This window comes from Babylonia areolata, chromosome 32 (assembly GCF_041734735.1).
Source record: "Babylonia areolata isolate BAREFJ2019XMU chromosome 32, ASM4173473v1, whole genome shotgun sequence".
Classification (NCBI taxonomy): Eukaryota; Metazoa; Mollusca; class Gastropoda; order Neogastropoda; family Buccinidae; genus Babylonia; species Babylonia areolata.
In genome coordinates, this window is record NC_134907.1 from 11,680,138 (window position 1) to 11,695,137 (window position 15,000).

Sequence of the window (15,000 nt, forward strand, 5' to 3'; positions counted from 1 at the left end):
CGAATTTCACACAGAGAAGTCAGTTGTGACGAGGAGAAATCCAGCTTGTTCCAATCGAATCTAATCCAGTCCAGTGCAAATGCACTGTAATGCAATGCAAAGCAGAACAATACAATATGCTGCAATACGCTACAATACAATACAGTACAATATGATACGATACGATACGATACAATACAAAACAGTACAACACAACACAGAACAGCACAACACAGCACAGCACAACACAACACAACAGAATATAATAAATTCAATAAAACAATACAATACACTGTTCATAACAAAACACATCACATCACATCTTATCACAACACAACACAAGGCAATACAATACAACACAATCAATACAATAACACACACACACAAAACAACACAATACACTACTCGTAACACAACACAACAAAACACAACACAACACAATAAAAACAATAAAAACAGACCACAATGAAACACAACACGGTACAATACACTTCACGCAACCCGACCCAACACCCACACAACACACAGCACAGCACAGCACAGCACAGCACAGCACAGCACAGCACAGCACAGCACAGCACAGCACAGCACAGCACAGCACAGCACAGCACAACACAGCACAGCACAGCACAGCACAGCACAGCACAACACAGCACAGCACAGCACAACACAGCACAGCACAGCACAGCACAGCACAGCACAACACAGCACAAAACTACAAATACAACAAAACAGAACACAATAAAACATAATACAATACAATACAATGCAATACAATACAACACTCACAACCCAACCAACACAACACAACACAGCACGACACAGTACAACACAATCAATACAATACAATACAATACAATAGAATACAATAAAATGCTCGTAATACAACAAAATACAACAAAACACATCACTTTACAGTAATACAGTTTAAAAAAAAAAAGAAAAAAAGAACATAATATAACACAACACAATACAATACTCTACTCGTAATACAACAAAACACAATACAACGCTATAAAATAAATACAACTTTTTTTCTTTTCTTTTTTTTTTCTCAGTGAAACAAAAAACAAAACAAAAGAGAATACAACACAACACGAAACTACACGACACAACATATTAACATAACACAAACTGCACAACACGACACAACACAACACAACAAGACACAATATAACATAACACAAACTGCACAACACAACACAACAAGACACAATTTAACATAACACAAACTGCACAACACGACACAACACAACACAACAAGACACAATTTAACATAACACAAACTGCACAACACGACACAACACAACACAACACAACACAACACAACACAAACAACACGACACAACACAACACAACACAACAAGACACAATTTAACATAACACAAACTGCACAACACGACACAACACAACACAAACTGCACAACACGACACGACACAACACAACAAGACACAATATAACATAACACAAACTGCACAACACGACACAACACAACACAACATAACACAAACTGCACAACACAACACGACACAACACAACACAACACAAACTGCACAACACGACACAACACAACACAACAAGACACAATATAACACAACACAAACTGCACAACACGACACAACACAACACAACAAGACACAATATAACATAACACAAACTGCACAACACGGCACGACACAACACAACACAACATATTACAAACAACACGACACAACACAACACAACACAACAAGACACAACATAACATAACACAAACTGCACAACACGACACGACACAACACAACAAGACACAACATAACATAACACAAACTGCACAACACGACACGACACAACATAACACAAACTGCACAACACGACACGACACGACACAACACAACACAACACAACACAACATAACACAAACTGCAGAACACGACACGACACAAAATAGCACAAACTGCACAGCACGACACGACACAACACAACATAACACAAACTGCACAACACGACACGACACAACACAACACAACATAACACAAACTGCACAACACGACACGACACGACAAAACACAACACAACACAACACAGCACAACACAAACTAGTTGCACAACACGACACAACACAACACAACAAAGCACAACACAACATAACATAACACAAACTGCACAACACGACACGACACAACAAAGCACAACACAACATAACATAACACAAACTGCACAACACGACACAACACAACACAACAAAGCACAACACAACACAACATAACACAACCTAGTTGCACAACACGACACAACACAAGCACTCACCACTTGAGCTTGTAGATACTGTGGTCCATACACAGCCCCAGATTTATCGCCGTAATTCCGTGCGAAGTACATCTGATAGGCTTGCTCTGCCGTCTGTTGTCAATAAGATAACTGTTATTTATTGATCAGTTAAGGTAATCGATCAGTTTAGGAAATGATCATTGTCGATAGTCATATTTTGTTTTCTTTTCATTTCTTTTTTTTTTTTTTTTTTTTTTTTTTTTTAATTCATTCGTTCGTTCGTGCATCTGTTCATTTCAAGCAGCTAAGTCGTTCTCTCATTGTCTGCAGCAATCTCTCTCTCTCTCTCTCTCTCTCTCTCTCTCTCTCTCTCGCTCGCTCGCTCGCTCGCTCGCTCTCTTTCACACACACACACATACGCACACACACACACACACTCTCTCTCTCTCTTTCACTCACACACACACGCACGCACACACACACACGCGCGCGCGCGCGGGCGCGCGCACACACACACACACACACACACACACAAACACACAAACACACACACACACACAAACACACACACACACACACACACACACACAGAGAAAGAAACACACACACACACAAACACACAAACACACACACACACACACACAAACACACACACACACAGAAAAAGAAACACACACACACACACACACACACACACACACACACAAAGAAACACACACACACACACACACACACACACACACACACACACAGAAACACACACACACACACACACACACACACACACACACACACACACACCATTTCACTGGGTCCCGGGGGACCAGGAGGACCAGGAACGCCGTTGGTGCCGTCAGGACCAGCATCCCCCTGAAAATATTGCCCCACGGATAATTAATCATATGACTGTGATGACATTGCCATGAAACACATAAGAAGTTATGGGAACAGAATCAAGATCGAATGGACATAGTGCATGCAGTGAATGAGCATACAAGCTGAAACACACACACACACACACACACACACACACACACACACACACACACACACACACACACACACACACACACACACACACACATATATATATATATATGTACGAGCACAGTGGTGAGAGACGGGAAAGGCTCTCCAAGACAAGAGAAAAATAAGAGACGGGAGGCAAAGAGAAAGACTCTGAGAGACGGACAGAATGAGAGAACGAGAGAGAGAGAGAGAGAGAGAGAGAGAGGGTGAAGAAGAGTGGTGAAGAGACAGAGACAAAGACAAAGACAAAGACACACAGAAAGAGAGAGAGAGAGAGAGAGAGAGGGTGAAGAAGAGTGGTGAAGAGACAGAGACAAGGACAGAGACAAAGACACACAGAAAGAGAGAGAGAGAGAGAGAGAGAGAGAGAGAGAGGGTGAAGAAGAGTGGTGAAGAGACAGAGACAAAGACAGAGACAAAGACAGAGACAAAGACACACAGAAAGAGAGAGAGAGAGAGGGTGAAGAAGAGTGGTTAAGAGACAGAGACAAAGACAAAGACAAAGACACACAGAAAGAGAGAGCGAGAGAGGGTGAAGAAGAGTGGTTAAGAGACAGAGACAAAGACAAAGACAAAGACACACAGAAAGAGAGAGCGAGAGAGGGTGAAGAAGAGTGGTTAAGAGACAGAGACAAAGACAAAGACAGAGAGAGAGAGTGAAGAAGAGTGGTGAAGAGACAGAGACAAAGACAGAGACAGAGACAGACAGACAGACAGACAGAGAGACACACACACACACGCACACACACACACACACACACACACACACACACACACACACAGTGTAGAAGAGTGGTGAAGAGACAAAGACAAAGACAGAGACAGAGACACAGAGAGAGAGAGAGAGAGAGAGAGAGAGAGAGAGAGAGAACAAGAACAAGAACAAGAACAAAACTTTAATCTCCAGGCCTCCGGCCCCTAGAAAGAGGTCAAAAGTACACAGTATGGTGATCACTCAACCACAACAAAATGTAAAATACGTACTAACTTAACCTGTAGAACAAAAGTGCTTCTCGTGCATTGTAAATTAATTCTAACTTTCATCATTGTTGTCACAGAATTCCTGTCGTATCTTCAGGGCATTAAATATATAAACGCATAGTTTACGAATACTGTAAACAGAACCATTCTTCATCAAATTAATATTCTGAATAATACGACATGTTATAATGTCCAGAGAGTTGTGTGTTATGAATTTTAAAAAGGGAGATAGTAGAATACAAAGAGAGAGAGAGAGAGTGAAGAAGAGTGACGAGGAGACAGAGAATGAGACAACTGCACAGGCAGACAGACAGACCGAGCAAAAAGAGAAAGACACAGAAGGAAACAACAACAACAACAACAACAACAAAAAGACAGACAAACAAAAAGACGTTTGGTTCAAACCTTACCCTGTCACCCTGACGACCAGGGTACCCAGCGTCTCCCCGGATACCACGTGGTCCTTGCAGTGAGTTCAAGGTCTCTGCCAACGCCTGCACAGAAAGACACAGAGAGATGAGAGTGTGTGTGGGGGGGGGGGGGGGGGGGGGGGGGGGGGGGGGGGGGGGGGGGGGGGTAGTGTGGGGGGGGGGGTATACATTTGCCCTTTCACCGTCTGTCTCAGTTACGTCCACCAGCACTACAATATATGTATAGATATACATCTGACGGCACTGAAGTGTAAGAGAACCCTCTGGGTTCTAGAGGAGGGTTCTTGCAGAGAGCTCAAGGTCTTTGCCAACACCTGCACAGAAAGATAGAGGGCGGTAGTGGGGGTGGGGGTGGGGTGGGGGTGTACACATTTACCCTTTCACCGTCTGTCTCAGTTACGTCCACCAGCACTACAATACATGTATAGATATACATCTGAAGACATTATAGTGTAAGAGAACCTTCTGGGTCCTTGCAGTGAGTTCAAGGTCTCTGCCAAAGCCTGCATAGAAAGAGAGAGAGAGAGAGGTGAGGAGGGTGGGGGGGTACACATTTGCCCTTTTACCGTCTGTCCCAGTTAAGTACATCATTCAGCATAGGAATATGATATTAAGTGAAACACATTTGATATATATATATATATATATATATATATATATATATATATATATACAAGCCACAACATGAGTACATCAGTACAACAATATATCTATACCACACAATATATACATCTGACGACATATGGAAAAAAATCCCTCTGGGTTCTTGCAGAGAACGTATGCATAGAAAGAGAATGATTTGGAAGGTTGGTGGAGGGTAGGGTTGGGGGGTGGGGGGGGGGGTATATATTTGCCTTTTCACCGCTGTCTCAGTTATGTCCACCAGCACTACAATATATGTAGAACACATAAGAGATATATATATATCTAACGACATGATAGTGTAAGAAAACCCTCTCGCTTCTTGCAAAGAGTTTTCTGTCAAAGCCTGCAAAGCGAGAGAGAGAGAGAGAGAGGAGGAGGAGGTGAGGGGAGGTGAGGGGAGGTACACATCTGCCCTTTCACCGTCCGCCTCAATGAAGTCCCTCAGCACAAGAATATGATATTATATTATATGAAACACATCAGATATATATCTTATCAAACCACAACGCGATAGTGGGAGGGTGGGAGGGGGGACGGGAACAATTTCGGGTAAACAGCTAAACATTTCTTCTGTGTTGAAAGAAACAGCAATACAAAGACACGCACTAAAAGAACAAGAACAAGAAGACAATGACAACGACAACAACAACAACAACAACAACGACGACGACGACGACAACGACGAAGAAGAACAACAACAGAAGACTAGAACAAGGGACGAAATAAGGACATTACATTTTACCTCACACAAAAAATTAGTCATAATTTTATCTATACTTACTGCGGTCCTCAGTTCAGCAGACTCTGCAAAACAAAACCAAACAATTAACAAGAGAGGCAAGGCCTTCAAGACTCACTTGTGATAAATTAAGTCCCCTAGCATAAATTACAGAGTAATTTCCCTTTTTTTTTACTATCTGCACCAAAACGTTTGCAAAAATAAAAAAAAATTCCATGCTTAGCAAAAGAAGTTCCTGTTTGAACAAAAAATGATAATAATGACTCCTCTTGTTGTTGTGTCAGAATAAGAGGTCAGAGTGCCAAGTTTAGAGAATACCAAAAATATAAATATAACAGTAAATGCAGTTTGCATATAATTAGGCTTCTTTTTTTAATTTTTTTTGTGCCCATCCCGGAGGTGCAATATTGTTTTAAACAAGATGACTGGAAAGAACTGAATTTTTCCTGTTTGTATGCCAAATTTGGTCTCAACTGACAAAGTATTTGCAGAGAAAATGTCAATGTTAAAGTTTACCACGGACGCACAGACACACAGACGGACACACACACACACACACACACACACACACACACACACACACACACACACACACACAACCGAACACCGGGTTATAACTCGGGTTAATGTCCAATAATAATATAATAATATTTTATTTTTATATAGCGCTATAATACAAGCATAAGCAAGCTCTGAGCGTTTTACAATCCAGTACCTAAAGTGAAACAAACAAAAAAAGCTTATAAAAAGTAGTAGAAACATAAAACAAAATCATTAATACTATAAAAACACAAGGCTTAAAACTCACAAAGTAACATACTATCAATACTACAACGGTTACACTACAACACTCACACTAACACACACGCACAGACACACACATGATTAAACGGCTGAGATTACACCAATTTTCACTTACAATATAATATCACGTGAAATCAATGTGTGAATAAATATTTATTGTTCGGCCTGCATTATTTTGATGGAAATAATAAGCATCATAATGATTATCAAATTAAATCGATGTCTGAATGGATACTTACTGATCTGCCTTCATTGTTATCTGTTTTGTAAACTAAGCATTTTAAAATATCACTTGGAATCAAAGTGTGTGAATGAATATTTATCATTCTACCAGTACTATTTTGATGCGGAATGTTTGGCACCAATATTATGTTCTAACTTCCACATATACAAATAATTGTTTCTGCAAACCTTTGCCAGAATAAAAACAAATGTTGGAAAAACGACAATGTAAAAAAATAAAATAAATAAATAAATAAATAAAAATAAATAAATAAAATGACGTGAAGTCTGTCACATACATTTCGATAATTGTGTTTTGTGTGTGTGTGCTTTCATATATGTGAGACAGCATTTTGTTGCATATTTGTTGTACCTGTGTGTGTGTGTGTGTGTGTGTGTGTCTGTGTGTGTGCGTGCGTGTGTGCGTACGTGCGCGTGTGTGTGTGTGTGTGTGTGTGCGCGCGCATGTCTCTGTGTGTGTGTGTGTGTGTGTGTGCGCGTGCGTGCGGGCATGTGTCTGTGTGTGTGTGTGTGTGTGTGTGTGTGTGTGTGCTGTATGAAACAGCCTTGTGAATACACCCCCACGCCACAATACAACAATACAATTCCTCTTTCTACCACTACCCCCTCCCACCCCACCCCTCTCCGTCTGTCTGTCTGTCTGTCTGTCTCTCTCTCTCTCCAAATACCAATACTCGCGCTTAACGAGCGGGTGTACACACGAGCAAAGTCATGCCCGCATGCACACACAAACAATGTAAACATTCACATATATTTCTATAAAAAAGGAGGCCTGCAAAGTCAGTCAGTCAGTCACACACACACACACACACACACACACACACACACACACACACACACACACACACACACACACACACACACACACACACACACATACATGCACGCGAACACATACATGCACGCGTACACACACATGCACGCGCGCTCACACACACACACACACACACACACACACACACACACAGTGAGAAAGCGAGAGAGAGAGAGAGAGAGAGAGAGAGAGAGAGAGAGAGAGAGAGAGATGGAAGAGAAACAGAAATGATAGAGAAATGTAGAGAGAGGGGGCGAGAGAGAGAGCGAGAGGAGATAAATAGAAACAGAGAAAGAGAGAGATGGACAGCAAGAGAAACAGACAGAGACATGGAGAATCAGAGAGAGAGAGAGAGAGAGAGAGAGAGGGTGGGGATTGGGGGGGGGGGGGGAGAGAGAGAAACAGAGAAAGAGTGAGACAGACAGACACACAGACACACAGACAAACTGGCAGACAGACAGAGGTTGCACGTTGACGATTATTCCATCTCGCAGTCGGACTGGAAGTAGCAGAGAATGTCAGTATCCTTGCAGCAGACAGGAAGAGAGAGAGAGACAGAGAGAAATGGGGAGAGAGAGAGAAAGAGAGGAGAGAGAGAGAGGAGAGAAACAGAAAAGAGACAGAGAAATGGAGAGAGAGTGAGAGAGACAGAGAAATGGAGAGAGAGAGTGTGTGTGTGTGTGTGAGAGAGAGAGAGAGAAATGGATAGAAAGAGAGAGATTTGAGAGGGGGGGGGGACCAGAAAGAGAGAAAGAAATGGAGAAAGAATGTGGGGGGAGAGAGAGAGGGGAAGGGGGGGTAGAAAGAGAGAGAGAATGAGAGAGAAAGAGAGAAACAAAGAAAAAGAGAGAGACTGGCCTATTCCATCTCGCATGCAGACTGGAAGTTGTAGTGGACGCCAGAGAGACAGAGAGAGACACAGAAAGAGAGGGGGGATGAGGGACAGAAAGACAGTGAGAGAGAGAGAGAGAGAGAGAGAGAGAGAGAGAGAGAGAGAGAGAAGGGGGGAGGAGAGAAACAGAGAAAGACAGAAATAGAGACAATGAGAGAAAGATGGGGAGAGAAAGAGACACACACACAGAAAGGGAGGGAGAGAGAGAGAGAGAGAGAGAGAGAGAGAGAGAGAGAGAGAGAGAGAGAGAGAGAGAGAGACGGGGACGGACCATATTGTTTATCACAGTCTGACCGGAAGTTGCAGTGGACGTCAGCATCCTTGAGTGAGAGAGAGAGAGACAGAGACAGAGACAGAGACATAGAGAAAGGAGAAACAGACAGAGCGAGGAGAGAGAGAGAACAGAGAGAGAGAAAGAGAGGGAGAGAGACGAAGACTGACCATATTCATTCTCGCAGAGAGAAAAAAGAGAGAGAGACAGACAGACAGACAGACAGAGGGGATGAGAAAAATAGAGAAAGAGACAGAGACGGAGATTGACCATATTGTTTATCGCAGTCTGGCCGGAAGAGACAGACATACAGACAGAGAGAGAGGGGGGGTAAACAATGAAAGAGAGACAGAAAGAGAGAGAGAGGAAGAGAGAGAGGGGGAGAGAGAGAGAGAGGAAGAGAGAGAGGGGCGAGAGTGAGAGAGAGACTGACCATATTGCTTATCGCAGTCAGCCTGGAAGTTGCAGTGGATGTCGGTATCCTTGCAGACATACACAGACAAAGAGAGAGACAGAGACAGAGATACAGAGAAAGAGAGAAAGAGTGAGTGAGAGAGAGAGTGAGAGAGAGAGAGACAGGGAGACAGACAGACAGAAAGAGAGACAGAGTGACAAACTGACAGTCCGACAAACAGACCGACATACAAACAGACAGAGACAGAAACAGAGAAAGACGGTGAGGGGGCGGGAGGGGGAGGGGAGTGAAACAGAGAAAGTAAGAGACAGAGAGAAAGACAGGAACAAAGACGGAGATAGAAAGAGACAGAGAGAGGGAGAGAGAGGGAGAGTGACCATATTCCTTCTCACAGTCAGTTGCAGTGGACGTTAGCACCTTTGCAAACACATAGACAGACAGACAGACAGACAGACAGAGAGGGAAACAGAGACAGAGAGAGAGACACACAGAGAGACTGAGAAACACACACACACACAAAAAGAGAAACAGAGAGAGAGAGAGAGAGAACACTGAACTGAACATTGAAATATTTCATGTCATTAGCTGTACTGCTTTAGTGACACTGGGGTACAAATCAGAACAATAATGATGAAAACAGAGACAGAGAGACAGAGACAAAGACTGGCCATATCGCTTATCACAGTCAGTTTCAGAAGACGTCAACATCCTTGCAGACGCAGACAGACGGAGACAGAGAGAGAAGGAAAGAGGAAGGCAGAGACAGAGAGAAACAGAGACAGAGACTGACCATATTGCTTATCGCAGTCAGACCGGAAGTTGCAGAAGACGTCAGCATCCTTGCACACACACACACACACACACACACACACACACACACACACACACACACACACACACACACACACACAGAAAGACAGATAGACAGACAGACAGACAGACAGAGACTGACCATATTGCTTATCGCAGTCAGACCGGAAGTTGCAGAAGACGTCAGCATCCTTGCACACACACACACACACACACACACACACACACACACACACACACACAGAAAGACAGATAGACAGACAGACAGACAGACAGAGACTGACCATATTGCTTATCGCAGTCGGACTGGAAGTTGCAATGGACGTCAGCATTCTTGCAGATACAGACGAGACAGGGCGGGTGTGTAGGGGACCAGGTCACCCCGTGTGCATATTCCGTGCCGTTGTAGATACAAATCTCCCCTTCCTCCTCTGGAAATAGTCATCATCATCATCGTCATCATCATCATCATCATCGCCATCACCACCATTATCATCATCATCATCACCAACATCTTCATAGTTGTCAACATTATCATCATCGTCGTCGTCCTCATCATCATCATCGTCATTATCGACGTTGTCGTCGTCGTCATCATCATCATCTTCTTCTTCTTCTTAATACTAATCATCATCATCGTCGTCGTCGTCTTTGTCGTCGTCGTCATAACAATCATCATCATCATCATCGTCCTTGTCATCATCATCATATCTATCATCATCACCATCACAATCATCATCATCATCGTCGAAATAATAATATTCATCATCATCACTATTATTATCATCCTTATCATCATCAGCATCAGAAGAAGAAAAAGAAAAAGAACAACAACAACAGCAACAATAACCAGGACACCCCGTGTACATAATCCGTGCCTTCTTCCTCTAAACATAGTCATCATGATCGTCATCATCATCATCATCATCATTTTCATCATCATCTTCTTCTTCATAACCCTAGCCATCATCATCATCGTCGTCGTCGTCATAACAATCATTATCATCATCACCACCATCGTCGTCAGAAAAAAAAATGTTGTCAGCACTTTTTTTTTCTCTTTTTTTTTCAGTACCAAAAGTAGGTCACGCTCGTCGTCGTCGTCATCATCATCATCCTAATCGTCATTATCATCATCAACATATTCATCATCATCACCATAATCATCATCACCATCCTCCTCCTCGGAATAATGATTTTGTCAGCTCTTCTTTTTTTCTTTTTTTAAAAGTCAGTATCAATAGTAGGTCACGCACAACAGTGTGCACAGAGCAATGAAGCAGACGAGCTTCACGTGCACTGGCTAACACACACACACACACACCACGAGGGAGGAGAAGGAGGAGGGGGCTGGAGGGTGGGGGTGGGGATGGGGGGCCGGGGGGGGGTGGAGCAGGGCACATAATTATTAAGATAAGATCACACAGAAAGGCGGCGCCAACAGCGGCAGGCTTTGTCAGACTGGCACTGAACCGCTTCACTTGACTTGCAGAAAACCAAGGGATACAAAGGGTCGATGCCAACAATGCAGTGTGCAGTGTTGGTGACAAACCTCGGTGAACCATTTACATGCCGCGGAGCAAGACTTCCCCCAGTGTTGATGACCCCCACCCTCAAATTATCTCCATGGAGAGTTCTTCATGGGGGTGAAAGAAAAAAAGAAAAGAAAAGAAGAAGAATTTTTTTTTTTTAACTCCACGTGGAGTTATTTAAGGGGCATCAAAGCTAGCCCTGAAACAGCTCACGTGGAGTCTTTTAGGGACACGTGACAGAGTCATTCTAATTCTATCCTAGTTTGAACCCTCCGCCACCCCCCCCAACCCCCTTCGCAAAATGCTTCCCCCCCCCCCCCCCCGCCCCCCAAACCAAAATAATGCGTGTTATGAATAGAAGGAGGTTATCGGGGATCAGCCCAGAATTACTCTATGAAAAAAATTGTTGGCATCTTGCTTTGTAAATGTGATACGCTATTTTCAATAATATGTGCGTATTTAGCAAAATATAGATTTTCCAGTGGGAGAAGGTGTTGGAGTTAAAACTGGGACAGGAAGTGGAGTAAAAAGAATATATATATATATATATATATATATATATATATATATATAGAGAGAGAGAGAGAGAGAGAGAGAGAGAGAGAGAGAGAGAGATTGAAGATGGTTTATTCATATAGGCCACAGCCCCTTTGAAGGGGGATAATATACAGTAAAATGCTGAAGTCATACATTCAAAAGTCTTCATGATGTATGTAACATATACACTTCTCCTTTTGAGTGCTTTATACAGATATAGAACGAACTCCTTGACAGTCTTTTCATTTGGGAGAGAGAGAGACACAGAGAGAGAGAGAGAGATAGATAGATAGATAGAGAGAGAGAGAGAGAGAGAGAGAGAGAGAGAGAGAGAGAGACAGACAGACAGAGAGAGAGAGAGAGAGAGAGAGAGAGAGATTGAGGCTGCAACTGTGATCAAGCCAATAAAGGCGAAAATTTAGTTAACACCAAAGTGTTGTTGTGGTGTTTTTTTTCTTTCTTTCTGTAACTCTGTGTGTGTGTGTGTGTGTGTGTGTGTGTGTGTGTGTGTGTGTGTGTGTGTGTGACCTGTCCTGAAATAACTACAACTGTCCATGGGAGTCACAACTATACTGGGGGGGGGGGGGGGAGGGGCGAGGGGGGAGGGGGGCATTTTCAGGGCACTACACCGGCAATACAATTGATTTGTCCAAAGTCTGTCTTTGAACATCCCAGTCTGTGTGTGTGTGTGTGTGTGTGTGTGTGTGTGTGTAGCCTGTGGATCCCAGATTGTGTATGTGCGTGTGCGTGTGTGTGTGTGTGTGTGTGCGCGCGCGCGCGTTCTGCAGGAGTTTCTCTGAGGTCGCATGTAAGTAAGGTAATGGGGGAGGAGTGGGGGAGGAGGGGGGGTCTCTAAAGAGGAAGAAGGGGAGTGTGAGGTGGAGGTGTGAGGGGAGAAGGGAAAGGGGGGGAATAGGGGAAGGTGGGTCACGCAGTCTCCAGCAGCGGCCATTGTGGCCGTGACGTGGCGACTGCTGATTGGGTGATTTCCACAGTAGTGGCAGTTGTCAGTCAGCATCATGGCCGCCGCCAACTCGAGACGCGTGAATGAAAGATCACGTGATAGCTGACGTCAAGGCGGAAGCCTCGTGGTGTGTGTGTGTGTGTGTGTGTGTGTGTGTGTTTCTGGGGATTTTTTGTGGGTGTTTTTTTTTTTCGTCACAAAGTGACAGCACTATACACTGCTCCGATACATTTATTCTGGTGGGGGTTGGGGGTGGCAGGAGGGGGTAAGAGTAGTAGTGTAGTAGTAGTGGTGGTTGTGTGGTGGTGTGCGCATATGTTTAACTCACTCAGTACGACCAGTCCTCTCTTCTCCTCTACACAGACCCCTCGGATGTCCAGTGGGTGTGTCAATGACCCAACCTTTAGCCTCCGTCATCAGAATTGTGGTATTCTTTGTCAACATTCACCTCTTCAGTATGAGAGCCTTCCACTTGCAATATTTTGATGGTGGTAATTGGGGTGAAACGCTGTTAATGTCTTCTCTTTCGCCGTTCGTATGGAGAGAGTTAAAGATGTGAATGAACTGAACATTTTGTGGATTCTTAACCACCCCCACCCCCACCCCTACCCCCCACCCGCCCCAAACACATTTTACGTTTTTAAACAATGATTGTTAAGTGACTGAGTGTGTTTGGTTAGGTTAGATGAGCATACAGTTTTTTTTTAAACGATTAGACATGGGGAAAGAGAGGTGGGGCGTGGGGATAGGGGGCAGGGCGAGTAGAAGGCTAGTTGGTTTGGTGGTGGAGTGGGGGGGGGGGGGCGTGGGGGGGGGGGGCGATGGACTAAGAGAAGGAATGGGGCGAGTCCAGTTTGGTATTTCTGATCACGCCTGTTGATCTTTAAATGTGTGTACACCTCTACACTCCATCTCTACTCACTACGATCAGCTTCGGATCCACTCTATTTACGCATACCCAGATTCAAACTCTCGACTGTGAGTTGGTCGCCGTTCTTTCTCTGTCTCTGGACCTTGCAATTGGAACGAACTTCCTCTTTCGCTTCGTCAAGTTCTCCACACTCAGCTCTTTTCAAGTCTGGGCCTTAAAACCCATCTCTTCCCAAAATAGCCTCCCTTCCCTGCCTCTTCCTTGTCTTCAGTTTCTCCAGTTTTAGAGTTATGCGTGCGTGAGAATGACTGGTGCGAAAGCGCTTTGATTTGTCTATGCACAAGATTCAGCGCTATTTAAATACCATTATTATTATTTTTATTATTACACGTTTACGCTGTAAAATCCCCCACCCCCCACCCCATCTTAATGACAATTAACTCACTCAGTACGGCCAGTCCTCTCTTCTCCTCTACACAGACCCCTCGGATGTCCAGTGGGTGTGTCAATGACCCAACCTTTAGCCTCCGTCATCAGAATTGTGGTATTCTTTGTCAACATTCACCTCTTCAGTATGAGAGCCTTCCACTTGCAATATTTTGATGGTGGTAATTGGGGTGAAACGCTGTTAACGTCGTCTCTTTCGCCGTTCGTATGGAGAGAGATAACGTTGTGTCTTGCATGAATGTCAAGAGTTCACACAGTCTGTAAAACAGTACGAATATTGAGACACATTTCATGACAATGCGCAATTGTTGATCAATCCCTTCTTCATTTTTTGCAGAAGCATAA

General features: G+C 43.7%; 1 protein-coding gene across 3 annotated transcripts in view; it reads right to left on the reverse strand.

The window, feature by feature from the left end:
- Positions 1-15,000, reverse strand: part of LOC143276676 (uncharacterized) — a 138,335-nt gene that overhangs the window by 73,249 nt on the left and 50,086 nt on the right. For all 3 annotated transcript variants that reach the window (XM_076581306.1, XM_076581307.1, XM_076581308.1), the window contains exons 3-7: positions 10,589-10,735; positions 6,098-6,120; positions 4,651-4,734; positions 3,032-3,100; positions 2,270-2,362 (exon numbers count right to left, since the gene is read on the reverse strand). In XM_076581306.1, coding sequence (XP_076437421.1) covers positions 2,270-2,362; positions 3,032-3,100; positions 4,651-4,734; positions 6,098-6,120; positions 10,589-10,735 — 416 coding nt within the window. The remainder of the gene's footprint in view (positions 1-2,269; positions 2,363-3,031; positions 3,101-4,650; positions 4,735-6,097; positions 6,121-10,588; positions 10,736-15,000) is intronic.